A 25476-nucleotide genomic window follows, 5' to 3' on the forward strand; every position below is an offset into this window, starting at 1 on the left:
AAAGGTATACGGTTACAGCTATAGACACTGCCTTTGTGGACAGCCATATTTCTGAGATAAAGTTAGCTGATAGCATTTCCATATGTAATCAAATGCAGTCATTGCAGAGGGAGCCTGTATCATATTACCTTTGAAAATACTTGAATCTAGAAACACCATACACAGGATACACAATCCATGAATACCTGGTCTCCGGGCATGGCCTAGGACATATTATTCTGAACCATCTCCTATTTGTCTTTGTGGGTAAATAGACATCTGGACCTGGAAATAGAGGGAGAGAATCTGAAAATTAAAGGGTAAAACCAAGTATTTTTGAATGCTCTTAAAAGACCACACACAGTGGGTTAAGCCTCTGCCTTTGGCTCAGGTCATGATCCCAGGGTCCTGAGATTGAGCCCTGTATCGGGCTCTCTGCTCAGCAGGGAGCTTGCTTTCTCCTCTCTTTCTGCCTGCCTCTCTGCCTACTGGTGATCTCTATCTGTCAAATAAATGAATAAAATCTTTAAAAAAAAAAAAAAAGACCACACACACACGCACACAGAGCAGCTTAGGTCACATCAGAAGTTCCTTAGTAGTCTTCAAAGTTGATTTCTTGCAATTAAAGGAACATGGAAGAAGTAGGCACACCATGATTTGGATGCTCAGTTTTTGTTCTATTATTTAATTGCAGCCAACTTCCTACTATTGAATAAAAGAAAGATGACTTAGAATGAAAGGATTGCTCCTCTATATCGAAAGGTTCACGGGTTCACTCTATGATGTGCAGAGACCCCCCAAGGTGGAGGTGAGTTTCTATTGCTACTGCTATTGTTTTGCCTCTTTGTGTTGACTGTGGCATGTGTTGGGTGAAGATTTAGAGCAGCATATTGTTCTAGGCCGTTCAATATACTGTTGTGGGGGCACCTGCCTGGCTCAGTCAGTAGAACTTGTGACTCTTGATCTCAGTGTTGTGAGTTTGAACCCCATGTTGGCTGTAGAGATTACTTAAAAATAAAAAAAAATCTTTTTTAAAAGATTTTGTTTTCTTATTTACTTGAGAGAGGGAGAGAGAGCAGGCAGAGGGGCAGAGGGCAGAGGGGGAGGGAGAGAGAGAATCTCAAGCGACTCTCCACTGAGCCCAGTGTGGGGCTTGATCTCATATCCCCGAGATCATGACCTGAGCCAAAATCAAGAGTCGGACACTTAACCAACTGAATCACCCAGGTGCCCCCCAAATTAAAAAATGTTTTTTTAAAAAAAGATTTTGTTTATTTGAGAGAAAGAGAGAGAGAGGTAGAGAGAGCATGAGTAGGGGGATGGGGGAGAGGGAGAAGCAGACTCTCTGCTGAGCAGGGAGTCCGACTTGGGCTTGAGGCTGAGCCACCCAGGCACCACAATTAAAAAAAAAAAAATTGGATCATGAACTTATAGCTTCTAACTGTAACCTATTCACATTCTTCCTGACACACATATAAAGGAGGAAGAAGAATTTGGATCCAACAGTCAACTATTTTTATTATACTTCATAGGATTGATCTTAGAAGAGTGGGGTTCAAGACCTGAGTATTAAGTGGTTCATACTTTAGTGAACCATTAAATTGGTTCACTATTTAGTGAATAAATTCTCTAAATTTATTTTAGGGTGTGTAGAAACAATGTCTGCTTTCTCTTCTGCCTCTGGGTCATAGCCTGTCTGGCGGCTAGCAAAGGTCTAAACACAGAATGGAGGGTATTAGGGATGATGTAAGTGACTGTCACAGGCACATGGTCCCACAGTTTTCCACTGAAGATGGAAATAATCCTCCAGTATAGAATGTGATACATTGTATTACCACTAAATGGGCTTATCGAATAGAACAAACATCACCTACTACCCAGAAACAGTGACTCACTGACCCTCTTGAACCTCTAACTACTAAGGAGTTTTGGTTTTCCCTTCTACAGACATTTTTTTTTTTTTAAAGATTTTATTTGACAGAGAGGGACACTGGGAGAGAGGAAAAGCAAGCAGGGGAGTGGAAGAGGAGAAGCAGGCTCCCTAATGAGCAGGGAGCCCAATGCAGGGCTCGATCCCAGGACGCTGGGATCATGACCCCAGCCAAAGGCAGACGCTGAATGACTGAGCCACCCAGGCGCCCCTTCTATAAACATTCTTAACTGATTCCATGAGATCCCTAGTCATCCCAACCATGGTTATCTTCTTTTAAACTGGCCAAATTAGTGAGCGTAAGTCAGCATCCCAACACCAAATTCAGATTTTATAAAAAAGTAAACCACACAGGAAACAGATGGCAGCATGGTGAGCACCTGTCGCTTAAGGCCCAGACTGCAGTGTTTTCACAGGTGTGGGTCACCAGGACCTGTGAGCCTCATTTGCTCAGTGTTCAGGGTGATTTGTGAGCTATTGCTGAGCACATAATGGTCAGTACACATAGCAGTCACGGCCCTAAATATGTTCACCTGAGCTCAGTAAATTGGACTGGGCCTATGGAAAGGTTATGTTGGGTTCTGACCAGAATCTTTTTGGATTCACTGTTGGATTCCAAGATCGAGCTGAGTTTTGACATGAGAAGATGTTCCAGTTCCTTCCAGCTACCTGTAAGAGGCCCTATAATTATAATGCTAAGGATGTAAATTGTCCTTTTACAGACAAAACCCATTGGATATTTTGTACACACACATACACACACACACACACACACACCAATAACGATAATAACAAGAGAAGCTGTTTTCCCACATCTGATGAGAGAGTTTCTCAGACTTCTGGCTTACGTTGGTAGTCTCTCTCTTTCTTTTTCTTAGCAAAAATTAAATATTATCAGTTTAAGTGGATGATCCGGCTAACAAAGGGTCTTTTCTTCCTTAGCAAAAAGAGCTTACAGGTCAACAAAGAGCATCTCAAGAACAAAGAAGGTGTGAGGATGAGTTTGGGGCTGTAACTTGGGCCACTAAAAGTCCTGCAAAACTGGAATGCGTCTTTCTTTTTCTCTTTTCTCTGTAGGCACTTGAAGATATTCTTTTTTCTCTCAGAAAGCAGGCTTTTTATTGAGGTATATTTAACACATAGTATGTGTAATTTAAAAGCGTATACATGTTAATTTGATACATTTATATATTGTAATATGACTGCCCCTTCCAGTGGTAATTAGTACCTCTATCATATTACATAATTATTATTTCTTTCTAGTGGTTGGAATAATTAAGTTCTAGTCTCTTAGCAAGTTTTATGATTATAATTCAATATTGTTGTCTATATTTACTGTGCTGTGCATTAGAGCTCTAGCACCCATTTATTATTCATTGAAAATTTATACCCTTAAACAACATCTGTCCTCTCCACCCCCCCATCCCCTAGTAACCACCATTTTACTCTCTGTATTTATAAGTTTGACACTTATAGATTCTTTATCTAAGTGATATTGTTCAGTATTTGTCTCTCTGATTGACTTATTTCACTTAGTATAATGTGCTCAAGGTCCATTGATGTTGTTGCAAATGGAAGGATGTCCTTCTTCCTCATTTTCTTTATCCACTCATTTGCTGATGGGCACTTAGGTTTTTTCCATTTCTTGGCTAGAGTGAATAATGCTGCAATAAACATGGAAGTGCATGTATCTCTTTGGTATTCTCTTTTCATTTTTTTAATGTATAAATCCAGAAGTAGAATTGCTGGATCATATGGTAGATCTATTTTTAATTTTTTTTGAAGAACCCCCCATATTGTTTTCCATAGTGGCTGAACCAATTCACATTCCCACCAGCAGTGTTCCACAGGTTCTCTTTTCTGCCTCGCCACCATTTGTTGGTTTCTTCTTGGAGATAGCCGTTCTAATAGGTGTTAGATAGATATCTCATTGTGATTTTTATTTGCATTTCCCTGATGATGAGTGATGTTGAATATCTTTTCATCTACCTGTTGGTCTTTTGGATGTCTTAGACATATTCTATTTAAATTTATTTAGTGATTGTTTTCACTATCAAACAGCATATTCATTTATAGGTAGATTTTTAAAATAGTTAAAAACTCTTATAGAGATCAGATCATATCTCAGGTAGGCTATTTCTATCCCCACAAATAGAGTAACCCAGCCTTCCATCTCTGGGCATTCTTCAGTATTTCAACACTGAGACTGTTTTTTTGATTTTTAAACTACCACTTATTGAATGCTCACTCTATGCCAAACACTATGCCAAGAGCTTTACATGCATTATCACATTCTTCTAGCAATCCTGTGAACTAGGTATTATTCTGAGTTTTCAGAAGAGGAAACTAAGGCTCAGAAAAATTCAGTAACTTGCCCGATGGCATATAGCTCATGAGTAGAGAAGCTGGAATTCACATCAAGGGCTCTCAATTCTTGCTTTCCCACTGTGCCTTTGACTTTCCTGAGAAGCATTTTCCCTTATTCTTCAGTTTGGGTAGGAATAGCCTACAATTCGTTCATGAAGATACACCTCACTTTACAATGAATATTAGGCACTAAATAATATAAAATAATTCTGCAGTATTTCTTCTTCTTCTCCTATTCTTTCCGTCCCCTCTTCTTCTTCTTCCTCTTCCCCTCCTTTCCTTCTCCTTTCCCCAATTCTCTCCCCTCTCACTTTAAACAAAATATGTTTGCTTTGAGTTCTCTAACATTGACACATATCTACAAATTAAGATTTTGAACGATGTTCTGTAGACCTCTTTACCACATTTAGTTTGTACTCCTTTTCCTTGGCTCATTTTTTGGTCAAACATATAATTTTAGATTTTCAGGTTATCTAAGAAACCACCAGTTCACAAACTCATAAAAAATTAGAGGGAGAGACAGCTTCAGAGATCCACTCATCCAAACCTGTCATTATATGGGCAAGGGAGGCAGCCGGTGGTGGGAGGCCCCCTAATTGACTCAGAACCTCAGTTACTCCACCTAAAACTGGAAGAAATCTTACTGCTTCTAAGGAGTTGTTCCAAAAGTTCGTAAATCGAGAGGCTATATCTAAATGGGTGTTTTCAATTTTGTTTGAGAAGAAAGAAAGACTGATACCAAATGGCAGATGGTTTTGCTCTGACCATATTCAAGAGTATCCCTAAGATACACTGCTACTACCAGGCTGTGGCAACAAGTCAGGACTGCTCAGAGCAAGGTAGCCTCCCTGACTCACTTCTGCCTGGGTTTTAATCAGAAAAGGGATGCTTGGTGGCAGACTGGCCTCCAGGTGTTCAAAAGGACTTTTTGTTCCTTGGTCATATTTCTATTAGTACTTCTCTGCCTTTCTTTAACATACAAGAGAAAATCAGAAGGGAGCCAGAATGTCTGGAGGGACAGAAGAAAAAGCCCCAGCACAGAGAAGGCTGGTGGCTGTGTTTGAGCTGAGCCAGCTTTCAGGAACATACAATGTGGAGGCCTGTCAGAGATGTGTAGACAAGTGACAGCCCTGGCATTTTAGCATGGCAATTCTTCACTTGCAGCCTAAGCTCCTATTTTGGGAGAATAAATTCCAAACAGCATTTCCAAGGAGAGATTGATAAATATTTGGTCATTAACTAGAGACCAAATTCTCCCTCAAAATTTAATGAATAAAAAAATGTAAAGCCTCCTCCCAACTTTTTTTTTTCTTTATTCCTTGTTTATATACCACTTGGCTGAGCATTTTGCCTTATGTTTGTTAAATGAAAAGCATCTGTTTTGTTCTGGCATCAACAGCAATATAAACATAGTTTCATACATTATTCCAATATATTTAACAATGAGGTTCTTCTCATTTTGCACAGAATAGGACACGCAATGAAGACAATCAATGAAAACCAGAAGATCTACTGTTATAATTAAGAACCTCAAGAATAGGCAAGGGAAAAAGAAGGCCAGGCCGCACATACATGGACAAAGCCCATTTCTCAGAAGATACAACTTCTAAGAAACAGAAAGATTTGCCTTATGATAGGGATTTCTCCCAAATTAAGATATACAAGGATTACAATTTTACCTCAAAAAATGATGTCCTTGATGTTTCAAATCAAATTCTTCTAACAGTAGATGACCTTCAAGAAAAGGCTACATATAAAGAGACTTGCAGACATGCAGACATGGCCATGACTCTGGGTAAAATGACTAAAACTGTTATCAACAAAAGCTATGATAAAAAGAAACAATCCACCACAAATCTTGATATTCGAGCTAATGAAAGAGTCCCTTCAAAGTCAAACATTTCTCATATTTTACTCCTTCATCTTTCCAATGAGGAATTATTAAAAGGTCAAGACATTAATTGTGAAACTCTCCCAGAGATTTCTAATGCCGACAGTTCTGATGAAGTTCTTATTAAAAATATTATTTTGCACCATGTTAAGAATTCTTGGCCAAAAGAACAAACCCCAGAACTCACAGACCAACTGAGCCCCCAAAAGGGTGGTGAGCACAGCAAAATGCCTTGTTGTTCTCTAACTGTGAGAGAAGAATATGCCTCTGATTTAGAGGCTGCTGGAGAGAGCAGCCATCAAGAAACTTCACATTTTCTAACTAAAATCAAGAGTCCACATGATAAACCAAAAAGTTGCCAAGGGCAGCCACTCCAGAAACTGCAGACTGGCAAAGCAGTTTCAGGCAGTGGGTTCAAACATGGCCCTGGTCTGGCTCATTACCAGTTATCTGATTTCCCTAAGGTTGTTCCCAAAGGGAAAAGCCCTAAAAATAAAACAATTAATAAACCACTTACAACAGATAAACAAGCCAACTTTTCTCCTAAATTGAGAGATAAGTCAGCTATTGTGCAAGATATTTTAGAAAGCATGTCTAGGTCAAACTGTATTGAAAGACATGGGCAGAAAAGGAAAACTGCTGAACCTTCACAACAGATAGAGGTAAGTGAAAGTGGTCTGCAGGAAATGCAAGATCAGGGCCATTGCTCACCCGTATCAGTGTGGGTCTTTGTGAGGAACATGGAACTGACCTGTCAGAAGCTCAGCGGGTGTCTTGGTGTCTTTCTGAGAAGAATCAGGGGCTAGAAGAACAACACCACCTCATAGAATAAACTCCAAATTCTTTGATCTGGAATTTGAGTTTCCCCATTTTTAGTGGGGGCTCCATCCTATCCTTATAAACTTTGCTCTCATCCCCCAGGAGTCATGGGGGGCTTGCTGGTCCCCAAACTCTCTGGCCCACATGCTCGTTCCCTCAGAACTCCTGCCCTAAATGGAACATCCCATCTCTGTTTATCAAAGACTGTTGCTTTTTCATGGCCTCCTTCAGTTCCCCATTGGCCGTGGGACTTTCGAACCCTGCTTCCCACCCAGTCACTCCTTCACATCCTCGGATGTTTAGGTTTCTGTCAGAGCATTTATGTCAGCCTGCTTTGGGTCATGATAATTCGGAAATATCCGTTTCTTCTACTAGACTTGAGTACTCTGGAGGGCAACAACCTTGTCTTCATCTTTCTATTGCCTGATTCTCCCAAGGGTCTGGCCTTCTGCCTTCCATATATCACAGCTTTGGTTATTAATGCTAAATCAAATCATATTTAGATCTTTAATAACATTCCAGGCTTCCTATATTGGCAACAATTTAGTAGCAATTTTTTTAATGCTTACATTGGGATTTTATTTATTTATTTTTTTAAGTAATCTCTACACCCAACCTGGGGCTTGAACTCACCACCCCAGGATCAAGAGTCTTATGCTCTACTGACTGAGCCAGCCAGATGCCCCCAAAGACAGAATTTTATTAATGTTTAATTATACTATTTCCCCTTTCCTCTTCTTCCCATCCCCTATCCAACTTCTCAACACATTGAGGCTTGGGACCTAATTGATTACTTAAGGTTCAGTAGTTAGGTAAATTCACATCAATGATCAAAGTAAACATTTTAGTTCTCTGGCACTTTACCAGGACAGTACGATCTTTCCCTTAAACTTTGTATGAAGGGCACTCTGGACTGAACACTTTCTGCCTGTTTCCATTTTCACCCCTTCATGCTTCAGCTTCCTTCTTTTCATCTGAACACTCTCGGGAACTTGAGCAGAACTCCCCCTGCTCCCTCCTTCGCCCCACACCTGAAGTCAGCAACCCGCCTGGCCTTGACTGTTGTGCTTCTCTGTGTCTGACATTGGCAAATCTCAGGGGTTCTCATTTGGCTTGCAGGAAAACACCCCTGGGGGAAGGGGGCACAGTCCTCAGTGCCCTGAGGTTAGTTGGAACAGAATGGCTATTAGGCTCACCTCTCTCTGGTCAGTGACAGTCTAAAGTCAGGTGTCTGATTTTCTCTAGTCCTGTCGATTAAGGCGGGAGAATAGACTATCCATCATACAACTGAGATATTCGTCATAACCAAAGTCTAGTTTGACCACCACCATTGAACGCTTGGGGACGGGCATGTTTCTGAGCTTTATGTGTTGAGAACAGTGGGAAGACCCTCAAGGTGAGTCACCCTGAAATTTAAGCTCCTGTCCTGTTAGTCTGTGGTGAGTAATCACTATCTTGACTCACATTTTGGAACTTAACACGTATGATTTTATATTATTCTCTAGAGTGTGTCTACTGTGTGCATAGTTTTAGTGAGAGCACAAGCTACAGCGCTGGTGAGAAGACCAATGATGGCCCCTGCCCTCATGGAGCTTATGGTCCAGTTTTGGGAGAAATGTTTCAGTATTCCCTGTAATAGTATCGAACATGGTAGTAGTATCAGCTGATATGTCATGAATGCTTAACCACATGCCAGATCTTATGGTAATACCTAACATTTCATCTGCATAACAACCCTAGGAGGTAGGTTCTATTTCTATCCTCATCTTATTGCTGAGGAATTTGAGGTTCACAGTGATGAAGTAATTGTCTTGAGTCACCCAGCAGATAAGTGTCAGAGTGGAATTCAACCTTGGCATCAGAGACACATGTCTTGACACAACTCTGGGCTGTCTCCATGATGACCACAACATTTTGGATCTTTTTGAATAATGGTATTAACAATAAATAATGTTTTCTTTTCTTTTTTTTTTTAAAGATTTTATGTATTTATTTGACAGAGACAGTGAGAGAGGGATATAAGCAAGGAGCGTGGGAGAGGGAGAAGCAGGCTTCCCTCTGAGCAGGGAGCCCAATATGGGGTTCGATCCCAGACGCTGGGATCATGATCTGAGCTAAAGGCAGACACTGAATGACTGAGCCACCTAGGCATCCCTAAATAATGTTTTCTTATACTCTAATTGTACAGATGGAGCCCACAATACATATTCACCAAGAACATCTCACAGGTACTAATATTTGATTTGATTTTTAATTTTTTTTAGAGAGAGAGAGAGAGGATAATGAGGAGATGGGGAGGGGCAGAGGGAGAGGGACAGGGACAATCTTATGCAGGCTCCACACCCAGCCTGGACCCTGATGTGGGGCTGGATTTCATGACCCTGAGACCATGACCTGAGCAGAAATCAAGAGTTGGATGCTTAACCGACTGAGCCACTCAGGCATCCCAGGTACAAACATTTTTAAACCTTTATGATTTAGATATACATTTTTTTAAAAGATTTTATTTATTTATTTGACAGACAGAGATCACGAGTAGGCAGAGAGGCAGGCAGAGAGAGAGAGAGGAGGAAGCGGGACTCGATCCCAGGACCCTGAGATCATGACCTGAGCCGAAGGCAGCGGCTTAACCCACTGAGCCACCCAGGCGCCCCTAGATATACATTTTGAAACCTCTTTTTAAATAACAAATGGTGATGGTTGCCACAGACTTCTGTTTTTAGTACTTAGTAAGTCTGTAGTCAAGTTGAGATGAATGGAAGCCAAAACTTATTCTTTCTTATACAGGAATAGAATCTGAGATGAGTCTCTTTAAGGTGTCATCAATTACCCAGAAAGACCTTTCCCCAAGCTCTTCTGACATATTTCAGAAGATAACCCAAGGGAAAGAGATGTGCCAGAAGTTAAAAGAACAGACTGATCAACTGAAGACTAAAGTAATATTTTTAAAGCTTACTATGATGGATAGAAGTGACCAAATTCAGATGTAAGATATCATGCCATTAATGAAATATTGCATTTTTTTCCCTGCAGGTACAAGAGTTTTCCAAAAGCATAGTGCAGGACTCTCCCTATCTTTTGCAAGACAAGAGTCTGGTAATAAATTTTATCCAGTTTTAAACATCTCTGTTAGGGAATTTGACATGGGTAAATACAAATGATTTTATAGCACCATGTTTCCCCTACATTGGTGGGAGTGGAAATGTTCTGGTGAAAAACTCTGCTGAGGATAAAGGACAGTGACCTCCAGAGGCCTGGCCTTGTGTCTTACATATATTTTGCCCTTAATTATTAATGATGAGTCGAATTGCATTAAGATCTTTAATAACATATTTCAAGCTTAATATATTTGGTAACTAATAGGAAACGTTGTTAGCATTTAATTTACCCTATTTCCACTTTCCCCATCTTCCCACCCCCCCTCCCTGCCTCCCAATAGACTGAGGCTGAGGATCTCATTGGTTATTTGAGGCTTGGGGGCTTTGTGTTACAGGGGCTAAAAGAACTTTGAATTCTATTTCTGTATGCATTTAGCCCTCTCTCATTGTCAAGGGAATCTATTACCTATGGCTGCTATTCCTTAGCAGTCACCCCACCATAAATCTGAGACCATGATAGGCTTAAGAGAGTAACATGTGAGTTATTATAAAGGGCAAGCCCATCCAGAGTTGTTGGGTTCTGGAGGATACAGGTTATAAAATTTCCCAGTATCTGACAACTCAATATATAAAAACTTTGAAAACTTGAAACTGATCTTAAAGCTATGCTTTTCAGATCAAAGTCCGTGACTGTCACATCCTTGCTTGTTGCATTTAATCAAATCACTGATTTGTATTGTAACCACACAGCCTTGTTCATCAGTGCCAGGGTTGTGGGACATGGGGGTGGAGCACAGCAATGGGGCAAAAAGCTGAGATTGCTAGAGCCAGAAATGTGCAGAGTCAAAGTTACTGTTCAGGCCATTAGGTCAACAACAGGTGATCAGAACTCCTGAAGTGAAGAACCACAAAGCTCAGAATAGGCTGTGCAGTAGAAACCAGACAGCATAGACAAAACCCAGGAAAGACCCAAATGTTAAGAGACACAGTGTAACAGTGCATTACTCATTTGTTTTTCATATTAATTAAATAACTCATTCACTCACTCATTCATTCAACAAACACTTACTGTGTACTTCCTATGTCCCAGACTCTGTACCAGGCACTAGGGATCTGGAGATGAAGAAACAGTTTCAAGGGGCTTACAGTCTCCTAGAAACAACAGGTTGATAAACAGAGAAGCAACATGAAGCTTGAGAACTGTTACATTTGGTGCTGAGGGCAACTAGAAGAGGCTCACCCTTGCCAATTGGAGAGCACTTGGGAAGGCTCCCAGGAAGGGACCAACCTCTGAGCTTGACACTTTAGGATGCATATGTATGAGATTGCAAAGTAGGGGCAAGAGGCCGTTCCAAGCAAAGGAACCAGCTGCGCAATGGCACAGGAGCCGAGAGTGCTGACAGTTTGAGGAGCTGTATGGCACTGTAATTGACCAGGTGGAGCTCTGGGTTCATGTGGTGAAGAGGAAACTAGAGAGGGTGTTAAGGACTTCATTACGAAAGACCTTTAACCCTTGCTAAGGAGCTTAGATTTTACCTTGAGGTTGAGTGATGGGGGGACTGAAAGCCAACAAATGGCAAGCACCCAGGGGGCAAGTCTGTAGCCAGGAAGCCATACTCCAAGCAACAAATTAGGAGGCCCTGAACCAAAACTGGCAATGAGGATGGAGAGGGGAACACATCTAAGAGTTTAACCAAGTGGTGGCTGATTAAGAGGGGTAAATAAAGGAAGGGAAGAGGCTTGGATGAATTTCAGATTTCTAGTTGAGCAACCAAGGTGAGGACTAAAAATAGAAGATCCAGTTCCTAGTGGGTGTGGGAGGTGAGCAGGAAGCAAGGCACCGAGTTCATTTTGAGGTCTTTACAGGACATCCAATTGGAGAGATCTAATAGGCAATTAGACCAATGGTACTGGGCCTCGAAGGCCTCAGTGTTTGGGAAGAAATGTAAATTTGGGTATAGCTGTTGGCTGAATCTATGAATTTGCCCAGGCAACATATAAAGTAAGCCATAAAGAAGTCCAAGGAAAGAATCAGCAAACAGGGACAGGTAAAAGAAGAGGGAGTCAAAGCCCTAGATATCAGGGCTAAAACTAACCTCAGGGGAAAAAAAAGATCTAAAAATGAAAAGGGGTGCCTGGGTGGCTCAGTTGTTAAGCATCTGCCTTCAGCTCCCTTCCCTGGGTTCTGGGATGGAGTTTCGTGTCAAGCTCCCTGCTCAGTGGGGAGTCTGCTTCTCCCTCTCCCACTCCCCCTGCTTGTGCTCCCTCTCTCTGTCAAATTAAAAAATAAAACCAACCTCAGCATGAGCGGCACAACAGAATTGAAAGCACTTGGATTGTTGGAGCATTCTAGTTCTAAGTACTAGTTGTAAGATCTCAGACGTGCAGTGTGTCTTCCCATTTCAGAGCTGCTATGAGAATTAAAGGAGGTACATTTATGGCTAGACAACCGTGCTCTGCCTTCGTCTGTGACACAATACAATTTAAATCCCAAGATCTTAAATTATAGCTTGTGATTGTCTTTCTCTCTTTTCCCTTTCCTTTGAACGCCTAATTCCTTCTCATGGTTTTCACTGCCCTTACCATCTACCAATTCCTAAGTTACAGGTCCTAACTTCTTATCTCCAGCGCCAAATGTTTGTGCTTATGTTCACTTGGCTCTCCCGCTCTTGCTGAAAATTCTACTTGTCCAACATCAACAGCTTCATTCAAATCTGTCAGCCTTTTCAGATTCCTCATTTTAAGTCAGGGGTTTTGCATTTTTTTCTGCCTCCCAAGCTCGGAACCTGAGCATTATCTGTGAGATCTGCAGTACCCATTAGGGTCCTGGCAGGGACCTTGACAGTTTACTCCAGTGGAACAACTGAGGAGAATTTAATAAGGCAGCATTTTACAATGGTGTGGGCAAGGGGAAACCAATAAGGGACAGAAAGCATCTCATAGAAGGAACAGCAGATCTGGGGGCCTCGGGAGAACAGTTATAGCAGTAGGAGTAGCTGGAACAAGCAGGAGGACATCAGGGATAAAAAGACCCCTAAGTCATCCGTCTTCATTTCTCTCTTCTCCTTTTGCCTTGCATTGGCTGGAACCAGTGCCGGGACAAGGGAGCTCGTTGATGTAGCTCACTGAAGGTGAACCTCCTGGTTGGGGCACAGAGAAAAATGGAGGATGAGTCTGGGCAGAGGACATGTAAAACATCTACTACACCTGCCATTTTGTATGCCCTTTGACCAGCATAAACTTGTTTATTCATTTTTAATAATCAGAATTAATCCTGGTGGTGATGATCCTGGCACTCAGCATTAACTCATGTAATTTTCACAATATGAGGTGAAGGCTATTATTATCTCAGATGAGAAAACTGAAGTTTAGAGTTCAAGTTGACTAAAATAATACAATTATTAGGTAACGAGACTGAAATTGAACCCCAGGGTATCTGATCCTGTAACCCAACTGTGCTACGTGCAACATCTCTCCAGTCATCCTTTCCTTTCCACGTTCACGAATGCTGCCTGGTCAGGCTCTCCTGAGCATTCTTTAAGCCTGACTTAGATCTCACTTCTCCCTAGTCAAGGCAAAACCCTTGAATCCAGTCTCTTTTTCCAACTAGAATAAACCCCCTGAGACCAGGGCGTGTTGTGCCTGATAGAATTGTGTATCCCTCGTACTTTTGGCCCAGGGCCCCACACAGGCAGTTCTCAGGGAATGTTTAGCTACTGGGGCCACAGGGCCAAGGCCTGCACACTTCAAGACCAGACCTTAATCTGCACGGTTTAAGTACTCATCTGCACGGGGCTGCGTGTGTGGGCGTCTCGAAGACCCATTTGAAGCTCTAGCTAAACTTCCTGACGTTCCTTCCGCATCTCACTGTCCAAGGGCCATAGAGTCAAACTCGGGTCCTCTAACATTAGTTGCTTTTAAGATCTGTGTGGCTTTGGACATACTTCCTAGAGCTCAATTTCCTCCCATATACCTCTGAGATAACAACATCTATTTGGCAACATTTACAACACGGATGTGTGGCTTAAGTAAGACAATGCATGGGAAAGTGCTCTGTAAGCTACAAATCATTCTGCAAAAGCACATGATTACTGCTATCCTATTATGGAAGTTTAGAGCTTCCTGGGTAGGCTCTGGGAGAGAAATCAGGTCAGTGTACTGAAAAAACTGTGTACCAGGAGGGTGTTGTAAACACAGAGATGACTCTGGGTTGTCTGTATTTTAGATGTCAGACTCTGAAACAAAAAAATTGCCAGGAGAAGGATGGTGGCTTTGTTTTGAAACTAGCGTAGAGTATACCCTCCTTGTATCTGGGGGGAAGCCAACTCCATGCAGAGGCTTCCATGTGTGTGATTCCAGTGACTTTGCTGCTACAGGTCCTGGAGAAACTGCAGGGACATCTTGAACTGCTGGAGCAGGAGTTTCTGGACAACAAGGAGAAGCATCTGACTTTGAAGCAAGTTCACAGGCATGAATCCCCAGCTGTCGGTGACTTTGATCCAGAAAGGTCAGGCTTAAACTGTGTGAGGTGGAGGGGGCAGAGGCGACCTCCTTCAGGTGGGATTCTGATGTGGCTGCCGGCCGAGAGCTTGCACAGCCCCCCTAGGGTCCACAAAAACTCTGCCACCGGTGAACAGGTGTTAGTTACCCCATGCAACAAGCAGTGTGGAATTCCCGGTACATATGAAGTCCCGGGCAGGGCATCGGCGCAGATGGAGTCCTCGAAATGAACAGTTGTCTCCTGGAGGAGAGATTTTTATGCTACAGTTTAGTCCTTTGTTGGATGTCAGAATTGGTTCTAAGACTCAGAACAACACGAGAAAACCTTAGATAGGTTCACATGTTAACGCAAGGGGGCCTTTTCTCCAAGCTCCCCGTGTCCTGCCCTTTGCCCCACTCCTGCCCCTGTTTCCCCCGTCTGATTCTTCTGTCTCTTTCTCCCCCTTTTCTTTCCCATCCACAGACAACTCCAGCAGGGTAGGGGGCCCAAGAGGACCATTGTTAGGCTGTTGGGACCGAGGGTCCCACCAATCCCTTAAAGGGAAAATGTTAAAGCTTAAAGGTCAAGATGACTCCTGAGTTAGTTCACATGAGAAACTTGGAAGCAAGCTCAATGAAGTTTCCAACTGGCCATTTTTTATGGCCCTGTGCGCCTCTTTCTCCAATCCAAATAATTTTAAGATGTGTTCCAGGACTCCAGCCTAGGATTGTTTCCATTTAATTTCCTGGTATGAATTAAAAGAATCCATTTAGGAGATTTAATCTTTTTAAGTTCAACTCTCTGTATTCATAGCATTTTTTCACATGGAATCATTCTTGAGGCCAGATTACTTTAATGGTTTCTATTCTGGCACTAGTGTCCTAAGGTAATATTTTTCCCCAAAGTACAATTTTACTTTTTCAAAATGAATGAAATCTCTGTCTACTGGTATTTCACTACTGAGTAATTAGACAGCAGGGATGAGGTTTTAATATTGATTTTTCCTCCCAAAGGCTTATTTTGTTTTCTGGGAAAAGAAAGATCTCTACATACTTTCACTATTTATTTAAAAACTAATAGAGTAAGGATATTTATTTTCCAAGGACTCCCACTTGTCTGGGCAGTCATTTTAAAGTCAGGCCTCTGTGCACAACGAGACCAAAGTTATGCAATGCTGTATTTATATCCTAGTTACGCCCACGGTGTTCTGGACCCAGTATACATCAAAAGAGCTTCAACTGCAATTATATCCCAGATACAGGAAAAGCTTTCAATACTGGGGCAAGAGAAGGACCCAGTCTCTCTCAAAACTGAGTTAAAACCGGCTCAGAGCAAGCAAGGCTGCTTGGCTTAACACTGGTCCTCTTGTCTCGCATGGGCCTAATGTGGCAATGGGCAGAACCCCATGGAATTGTCCAAAACCTTCTAAGTGTTGAATCCAAAGGCCATGATAGATAACTTTTTGCAGGGGAAAGAATTCTGCTGATTCATTGACTAATTACTTGTTTAAATCCACAATGTGCTCTTATTAAGACCTTCTTATTATTGCCTTTAAAAGGTAATATGCAGGGGGCACTTGTGTGGCTTAGTCATTAGGCATCTGCCTTTGGCTCAGATCGTGGTAAGAGGGTCCTGGGATTGAGCTCCACATCGGGCTCCCTGTTCCAGGGGGGAGCCTGCTTCTCCCTCTCCCACTCCCCCTGCTTGTGTTACCTCTCTTGCTGTCTCTTTCTCTTGATCAAAGAAATAAATAAAATCTTTAAAAAAAAGTAATATGCATAAATAGTTGTTTTATTTCATGCAGCTTGTTTGCCAGATAATGGTTTCACACACTAACACTGAAAGCCAAGGAGTCAAGGGGTGGGGCTCTGTCTTCACCGATCCCTTCTCTCTGATACCGTCAGCATACAATCTTGTCTTCTGCTTTATGGAACAGATCACAGATTCCCTCAAAAACGTTTTTTCTGGGGCACCTGGCTGACTCAGTGAGAAGAGCAGGCAACTCTTGATCTCAGGGTTGTTAATTCAAGTCCCACAATGGGAGTAGAGATTACTAAAAAATAAATAAACTTAAAAAAAAAAAGTCTTTTCCCCATCCCCAGATCTTCGTGTTTTTACCTCCTCTCTCTTCCTTTGCTCGCTTCCAACCCACCTGGCCATGGTCCTTGAGCCCACTTCTTCCCACTACCTTCAGGCCTTGCGCTACCATTTCAGTTCCTTCCAGTTTCCAACTTCTCCTTGTCCCCTGCTAGCTCTTGTCTGCCTGCTGGATTAGAGCATATTTTCCTATATTTTACTTAAGTATCGATACGGTTTTCCACGCTTAGATCTTTGTACCACCGCTAACTGAGTAGAGCAGCCTTTCTCACTGGATGAAAAAGCCACTTTTATCCCATAAAAAAACCCTCCACGAGTAGATGGGACTGGTTCTGTTCCATCCCATTGAGCTATGTTTCTATTTCCACACTAACCACATACTTTTAAATTACTGTAGTCTAGTGTACATTTGAAATATTTCTTAAGTTTTGTTAGCTGTTCTTGTACTTTCTTCTTACTCAGAAACTTTATAATCAGCTCACCAAACTTCCTTAATGAAATTCCACTAGAATTTTGTTCAGGATTGTGTTGAATTTACAGATTAGCTAGAGTTGAAATCTTTGCAATGAGTTTTTCCATCCAGGAACATGTTTTCTTCGTGTAGATTTCATGCATGTTTTGTTAGACTTATTCCTAGCTATTTTGTAGGTTTTCTGGGCATTAGTAATAGATGTTTCCATAATTGATATATAGGAAATAAAGAAAAATCACATATTTAACTTGTGCTGGGCTACCTTACACAGGTTTGCTTTTAGTATTTGATTAACCATTGATTATCCATTGATTATCTTAGGTGTGGCAGTCATAGCCTTTGAAAATAATGATGGGTTCTCCCCGCTCCCATTCCCTGCTAAATATTTATACTTTATCTTTTCTTCCCACCAATTCTTAACATCACGTTTCTTTTTATCGATTTATTTGCTAGGTTTTCCAAAACAATGATAAATAATACTAGCAAAAGCAGGCATTCTTGTCACGTTCTAAAGAGTAAGGGAATTTTTTTCCAAGTATGATGCTTGCTGTAATTTCAAGTAGATAAGCTTTATCAAGAAAGTTTTCTTCTACTCCTAAGTTTACTAGGATTAGATTTTTTTTTTAATTTAGGAAAACGTTTAACCAAATGGGATTTAGGAATCTATTTAATTTATTCCCTAAACCTATTAATAAAGATTAGTCTATAATTAATTAATATTAACGTATTAATCAACATCCTAATGTTCAACTTTAGAATGATTTGGGAAATTTTCCCTTTTCATGTTCCAAAAGGGTTCAAGTCTTTCTTGACCTCATTCATAATCCCACTTGGATTTGGTGCCTTTTGTAGGGGTAGGTTTTTGATAATCCTTTCTATTTTCCTCTGGTTAGTTTTTTCAGATTTTCTACTTCTCTTTTAGTAGATTTTAATAATTTATACTTTCCTAGAGACTTGTCCATTTCATCTAGATTCTAAACTGTTGGTATAAAGTCGTTCAATCCCATTTGATTAAAAATTTTTCTTCTGTTATCTTTCCTTTCTCATTTTTAATGTTTTTCAGTCACTTTCTACTGGTTTATTTTATAGAGATTTTCAAAGAAAATTTTTTATTTCATTGATCAAATTCTTTTCAGTTCCATTTATTTCTCCTTTTGGGGGTTTTATATTGTGTTTTTTTCCTATCTTCCTGTTTTGAATATTTAGTTTATTGATTTTGAACTTTCCCCCTAGTAAATGCATTTTAAGCTATAAATTTTCCTCCAAGTACTATACTAGCTACATTACACTGGTTTTACATGTTGTTTGCTCACTTCTTATTTGCTTGTAGAGCACCCCTCATCTCTATTTTTGTTTCCTAGTAACCCAACAGTTATTAGGATGAGTGTTTTGTTGCTGTTTTTGTTGCTGTATTTTGTTATTAATTTCCAGTGATCAAAGAATGTGGACGGTATAATTTAAGATTATCTTTAGTCTCACAGGAAAATGAAGAGTAAGGTACAGAGATTTCCCATATACCTCTGCTTGCACACACACAGCCTCTCTCCCATTATCAACATCCCCCACCAGAGCCATACATTTGTTAAAACTGATGAACCTACACAGCTAAATCGTAGTTGTTCAAACCCATAGTTTGCACTGGGGCTTACTGTTGGTGATGTATATTCTCTGGTGTTGGACAAATGTATGATACCTTGTATCCATCTTTATGGAATCACAGAGAATTTTCACTGCCCTGAAAATCCTGTGTACTCTATCTTCTTATCCCTCCCCCAGCCCCTGGCAATCACTGATCTTTTTACTGTTCCTATAGTTTTGCCTTCTCCAGAATGTCACATAGTTGGAATCATGCAATATGTAGACTTTTCAGATTGGGCTTCCTCCACTCAGTAATATGTGTATAATGTTCCCCCATGTCTTTTCATGACTTGATAACTCATTTTTTTTAGGGATGAATAATATTACATTGTCTAGATGTGCCACAGCTTATTTATCCATTCACCTACTGAAGGACATCTTGGTTGCAACCAAATTTTGAAAAGTATGAGTACAGCTGCTATAAACATCTGTATGCAAGTTTTTGTGCTGACATAAATTTTCAGCTCCTTTGGGTAAATACCAAGGAGTGTGATTGATGGATCGTATGGTAAAAATATGTTTAGTTTTGAAAGAAACTGTCAAACTGTCTTCCAAAGTAGCTCTACCACTTTGAATTCCCACCAAGAATGAATGGGAATTCCTATTGCTCTACATCCTTGCCAGCATTGGGTGTTCTTAGCATTCCATAGTTTGGCCATTCCACTAATGTCTAGTGGTATCTCATCATTGTTTAAATCTACATTTTCCTGGTGATGAATGATGTGGAGCATCTTCTCATAGCCTTATTTCCTTTTAGTATATTTTCTTTGGTGAAGTGTCTGTTAAGGTCTGTAGCACATTTTAAAATTGGGCTGGTTGTTTTCTTATTGTTGTGTTTTAAGGGTTCTTTGTATATTTTGGATAATGGTCCTTTATCAGTCCTTTGTCAATATTTTCTCTTAGTCTGTGGCTTTTCTTCTCATTTTCTTGGCAGAACAGAAGTTTTAATTTAATGAACTCTAGCTCATCAGTTATTTCTTTCATGAATGGTGTTTTTGGTTTTCTATCTCAAAAGTCATCACCATACCCAAGATTATCTAGGTATTCTACTCTGTTATCTTCTAGGAGTTTTACACTTTTGCATTTTACATTAGGTCTGTGATCCATTTTGAGTTAATTTTTATAAAGTGTATAAGGTATGTGTCTAGATTAATTTTTTTTTTTGCCTGTGGATATCCAATTGTTAAAAAGACTAACTTTGCTGCATTGTATTGCCATGTTCTTTTGTCAAATATCAGGTGAGTATGTGGGTGTATTTTTGGGTGTTCTCTATTCTGTTCCACTGATCTATTTGTGTAGTCTTTCACCAGTACCCCCCTGCCTTGATTAGTGTAGCTTTATAATGGGTCTCAAAGTTGGGTAGTGTATGGGGTGCCTGGGTGGCTCAGTGGATGAAAGCCTCTGCCTTTGGCTCAGATCATGATCCCAGAGTCCTGGGATTGCGAGCCCCGCATCTGGCTTTCTGCTCAGCAGGGAGCCTGCTTCCCTTCCTCTCTCTGCCTACTTGGGATTTCTCTGTCAAATAAATAAGTAAAAATCTTAAAAAAAAAAAAAAAAGTTGGATAGCATCAATCCTCCAACTTTGTTTTTGTCCTTCAATATTTTGTTGATTATTCTGAGTCTTTTGTCTCTTTTTACAAACTTTGGAATCGCTTTGTCAGTATCCACAAAAGATCAAGCTGGAATTTTGATAGGGGTTGTACTGAATCTATATATCAAGTTGTGAAGAACTGATATCTTGACAATACTGAGTCTTCCTATTCACAAACATAGAATATCTCTCCATTTATTTAGTTCTCTGATTTCATTCATCAGAGTTTTATAGTTTTCCTTATATAGGTCTTGTAAATATACCTAAGTATTTCTTTTTTTTGGATCTTAATGTAAATAGTATTGTGTCTTAAATTTTAAATTTCACTTGTTCATTGATGGTATACAGCTCAGTGATTCACCTTCCTATATTAATCTTGTATCCTGCAACCTCAGTATAATTGCTTATTAGTTCTAGTTTTTCTGCTAATTCTTTAGGATTTTCATCTGTGAACAAAGACACTTTTATTTCTTCCTTTCCAATATATGTACCTTATATTTTCTTATCTTATTTCATTAGGTAGGACTTCCAGCACAATGTTGAAAAAGAGGGTTGGAGGGACATCCTTGCCTTTTTCCTGATCTTAGTGAGAAAGCAGTGGTACAATTTTTAATGTTTTGAAATTTGTTGAGATTTTGCTTTGTGGATTAATATGAGGTAAATTAGATTTTGAAGAAACTGGGTTCTTTTTGGGAAAAAGCAATATTTATATTTATGTACACATTTACACGTACACATTTGTTTATACATGCATACATGTATGTACATATGCCTACAGATCAAGCTTGTTAATCAAATGATTCAGATATTTCATGTCCTTCCTCTTTTCATTTGATATAAATCATTATTTCTATAGAATCATAGCTCTTAGAACTATAAGGGACGTCAAAATAATTAGATCCAGAGAGCAGATTCTTGTTCTCCCCATGTTATAGCTGAGACCCTGGAGGCACAGTAAGATGAAGTGATTTTCCCAAGGATACACAGCTAATGAATACCAAAATGAGGACTAGAGCCCAGGCCTTTGGAGTGAGGCTATAAACAGGATGCATGTCAGGGCGGGTGTCCATTATCCTTCCTGTCTGAAGCCAAACCACATTAATGATATAGATCAATGCTATATTCGTGAACTGTTGTTACTAATTAGAATGTTGACTGCATACCCAGTAAGATGCCTGTTTATGTTTATTAGAGAAGTGGAAGGTGAAATCTTCAAGTTGGAGCTGCTACTTGAAGATGTTAAAGAGAAAATTAATAAGGGCAAATGTACTTCAGCCGTCTCTTTTCCCGTGAGCTCTCCAATCATCCCGGATGACTTGGCATCCACATCCTCTCCACCCTCAAATGAGGTAATGCAGCAACCTACAGCCTAATTTCATGCCAGGAAAAATGTTTTTTATGCACTTATAGAATCCTAAATCATGAAATCATGAATTCTATTTTAATATTTCATGAAAATTTAACTTTCCAAGGTCCCATGAATCATATTATTTAAAGTGGAACCAGCTTTTAAAAATTAGAAGCTATTGTAAGTGTTGGCTTTTTAAATATCTTATTAGTTTAAAATGTCACAATGCAGTTTAAACTGAGGAACCACTGAAAAGCTATTTCTTCTGGATGAAGAGCAACATTTTTGTGGATTGTGCCTGGAAGAAATAATTTTTCTTCTTAATAGTCTTATATTCCCTTTTCTACATAAAAAATAACACACTCAGTGGGAAGAACTATTTCCCATGGGTCCACTTCTGCATTTTCCTTCTCTCAAGTTAAATTCTTTGGGATTGTCTACATATGCAAGATTAGGAATTCAAAGCAATCACCACTGTCTTTCTACACTTTTTGTTTTTGTAGCCTCAACTATCAGAAACATTTCAGACTAAATTAAAATTCTGAGAAACTGAATCATCTGGATAATTGCCATAAAGTGACTCTTTTGTTTCATACAGTACTTGAAATCACAACCTGTGGCTGATTCTCAAAATCTAAATAGGTTTTTGTCACGGTTAAGAACAAGATATTGAAGCTTACATAAATGCTAGCCCTGCCAAAGGAGTATATTTGCCCCTTCAAAACACTTAACCTTCCCAGCAAAATTTCATTCAAGGCTAAGCTTCTGATTTGGGCCATTTATGTAACTTTGACACACAGTCCCCCACCCTGGGCAGAACTCTTTGCTTGGACCTCTGTGTTCCCACAGCACTGTGTCTCACTTTTCCCTGTGCCTTTGTACCTATCTTTGTGTTTCAGACATCTGACTGAATGCCTGGTATAGCGTGAATGCTCAGTATAGTAACCTCTGAGCTCTTGTGGATTTAACAGTTCCAACACTTCCCAGCTGTGAACAGGAATTGGCTTCCCAGTGGTATGAGGGAGCCCAGGGAGTGAGCCTAGCCTTCCTTCCAGCAGTTTCCTCAGATCTGGGTTTGCTTTTCTTTACTGGGTCCCAAGTTTACCAGCAACTATTGCGAAATAATGAGAGCTCTAGAATTTTGTCCTAAGTATCCCTGAAAAAAGAGTCTATTGTGAGGATCATTCATTCATTCAACAAACACTTATTGCCAAATGCTAGGCACTTTTCTAGGTATTAGGGTATAACATAAACAAAGCCGACAAACCACCTGCCCTCAAGATACTTACATATCTCTAAGGGATACATACAATGAACAAATAAAATCAATGTGTAATGACAGAATGTTAGACGTGCAATGTACTTAATGTGACACATTCCTATGACTCTGGAGCTGAACTGCCTGGATCTGAATACCAACTCCGTCACTCATCAGCTTTGTGGCCTTGGGCAAGTTATGTAACCTCTTTGTGCCTCAGTTTCCTTCTCTCTAAAATAAAGATAATAATACCAGCCTAAGCTTCCAAATCCTCTTCTGCAAAAAGTCTTTGTAAACTGTGAAGCTCTGAACTAACAGAATTACTATTATTTACTTCTCACTGTAATTTTGTCATATCATTTCAGACCTACGGATTTTTAATCCCGGCACTTCCAATTAATTTGTAATGAAATAATTCTAAATGGGGTCCCCAGACCAAGAGCATTGACATCATCTGGCAGCTTGTCAGAAATTGTTACGATGTTGTTACGGTGTGAAGTGAGTTAATATAGGTAAAGCGCTTGAAGCGGGGCCTGGCTCGTAGGAGGCACACTAGCTGGGTGTTAGCTTTTGTTACTATTCAGTAATGGCATATGACATCCTCACTGTGGGAGGGCCCAGTCGAGCAGGGAAACAAGGTCAGGGAAGGTAAGATTTAAACTGAGTTGTTGGGAGAGCTGAGAAGGAGGCAGGTTGGTGGAGGGTTGGGGACAGGGACTCTAGGCAGGATGTGACCATGCCTTAGGGGTGCAGTGGGGATGCTGAACTGATGTGGGTCCCTCCCCGTGGAACTGCAATTCTAAAGGCAGTCCCTCTGTGCGGTGCCACGGATTCCTAAGGGACATGGGGGTGTCCTTTGGGGCCACGACAGGCCCCTTCCTTCACAGCTATTGCTCCTGAGGGAGGGCCTGACCAGTTGTGAGAGGAGAAAGGGAGAGTGGCCACAAGATGTCCCCACCACATGCTACCTCAGGTTGCTCCCTCCCATGGTCCCAGGAATGCTGCCATTAAGTTCCCAGTGACTCTTAGCCAAAGAATCCCCTAAAGTGGGCCTCCCATGGAGCTCAAGAATGGATTCTAAGTTCAAACTGCCTAAAAAAAAAACAAACAAAAAAAAACCCCAAAAGAGCAAACAAAAACACCAAAGTCCCCAAAACAATGCTAACACAGACTAAGCAGATCAAATGGCCATGAGGTGGTCCTCTGATCCCAGGGGCACATCCAGCAGCTCAGACCTGCTAGGTTGCATTCACTCTGTTGGATCTCTGACTGAAGCCAGTGCTGCAAAACAGGCTTCATTGGGAGCCCTGGGTTCTGAAACCAACTGACACCTTGGATGTCAGTGCTGGTGACAGCTGCTGGTATGGCTCTTGTTTCCTACTCTCAGAGACACTTGCCTCCGGTACCTGTTCCAGATCAGGGCTTCTCCAACTGCAGTGCACCCAGGAATCTTGTGTTAATCTTCCTCCATGCAGGCTTTAATTCGGTGGGCCTGAGGTGAGCGTGCAATTCTGTTTCTAACAAGCTCCCAGGTGATGCCAGGGCTGCTGGTCTAGGGCCCACAGCTTGAGATTATTTCATTATGAATGAGCTGGAAGTACTGGGATTAAAAACACATGGGTCTAAAAGGAGAGCAACAAAAGAATAATGTTGGTTCAGAAGAGTTGGAAGCTTAGGAAGGTGAGGAGACTTGCCGGGGACAAACGTCAGGGGACACTGGATCCCAGGTCTCCCAGTTCAGGTGGAGGGCACTTGCCTACATTCTGCTCATGTAAATCTGCCTTATCTGTGAAGTGGAGGGGTAACCCTCAACCCCTAAAAGTGAGAAATGATCAAAGAAAACACGGGGCAAATTCTTTAATTTTTAAATTATAAAAACAATTTATGCTTATTGGAAAACAAACGAGAAGATAAAGTATAAAGAAGAACATTTCAGAGAGAAAAATCATAGCTAATATGTTAGTGTGTATCTGTCTAGTCTTTTTTTCTTTTCTGAAGACACAAATTTTTGCAAAACTGGGATTATGCTATATAGTTTTATGATGCTTTTTTTCTTTTAACATTTATCACATGCACCTCAACAATCATGTAGAATGAATCTACAGCTTCATTTTTAAGGGCTGCATTGTATTTCATTACCAAGTCATTTAACCAATCCCTTGTTGACGGACATTTGTTTTTTTCCAGTTCTTTGATATAACAAACACTACTTTAGGAACATCATTTTATATGCAATCTTTGGGCCATACTTGATTATTTCCTTAGACTAAAAACTTAGGAGTGCAGTTAAAGAGGCAGAGTGAAAATTCTGATAAACTGGCCCTTAGCAAGGTGTGTCAGGCCCCAGCTGTACATCGGAAAGGAGCTGTGTGTCCCCCATCTCCCCAAGCCCACCCTGGGAATCTTCTCTTTTTCTTTTTCAACCTTTGTCAAAGTGATAAATGAAACTGGTGTCTCATTGTTTTCACCGATATTCCTTAGACTGTGGAATTTAACTCATTTTCATAT

General features: G+C 40.6%; 1 protein-coding gene across 4 annotated transcripts in view; it reads left to right on the forward strand.

The window, feature by feature from the left end:
• The first annotated feature begins 2442 nt into the window (after positions 1-2442).
• The window catches only part of AKNAD1 (AKNA domain containing 1), a 37505-nt gene continuing 14471 nt past the window's right edge, over positions 2443-25476 (forward strand). For 3 of the 4 annotated variants that reach the window (XM_013044484.2, XM_045081963.1, XM_045081964.1), the window contains exons 1-7: positions 2491-2580; positions 5744-6829; positions 9175-9214; positions 9774-9922; positions 10020-10082; positions 14461-14591; positions 21555-21711. In XM_013044484.2, coding sequence (XP_012899938.1) covers positions 5849-6829; positions 9175-9214; positions 9774-9922; positions 10020-10082; positions 14461-14591; positions 21555-21711 — 1521 coding nt within the window. In that variant the 5' untranslated portion in view covers positions 2491-2580; positions 5744-5848. Of the gene's footprint in view, positions 2581-5743; positions 6830-9174; positions 9215-9773; positions 9923-10019; positions 10083-14460; positions 14592-21554; positions 21712-25476 lie in introns of all 4 variants that reach the window. The other variant, XM_045081965.1, reaches the window with a different exon arrangement.

Source organism: Mustela putorius, unplaced genomic scaffold (assembly GCF_011764305.1).
Source record: "Mustela putorius furo isolate JIRA1106 unplaced genomic scaffold, ASM1176430v1.1 tig00000585_pilon_pilon_pilon, whole genome shotgun sequence".
Taxonomy (NCBI): domain Eukaryota; kingdom Metazoa; phylum Chordata; class Mammalia; order Carnivora; family Mustelidae; genus Mustela; species Mustela putorius.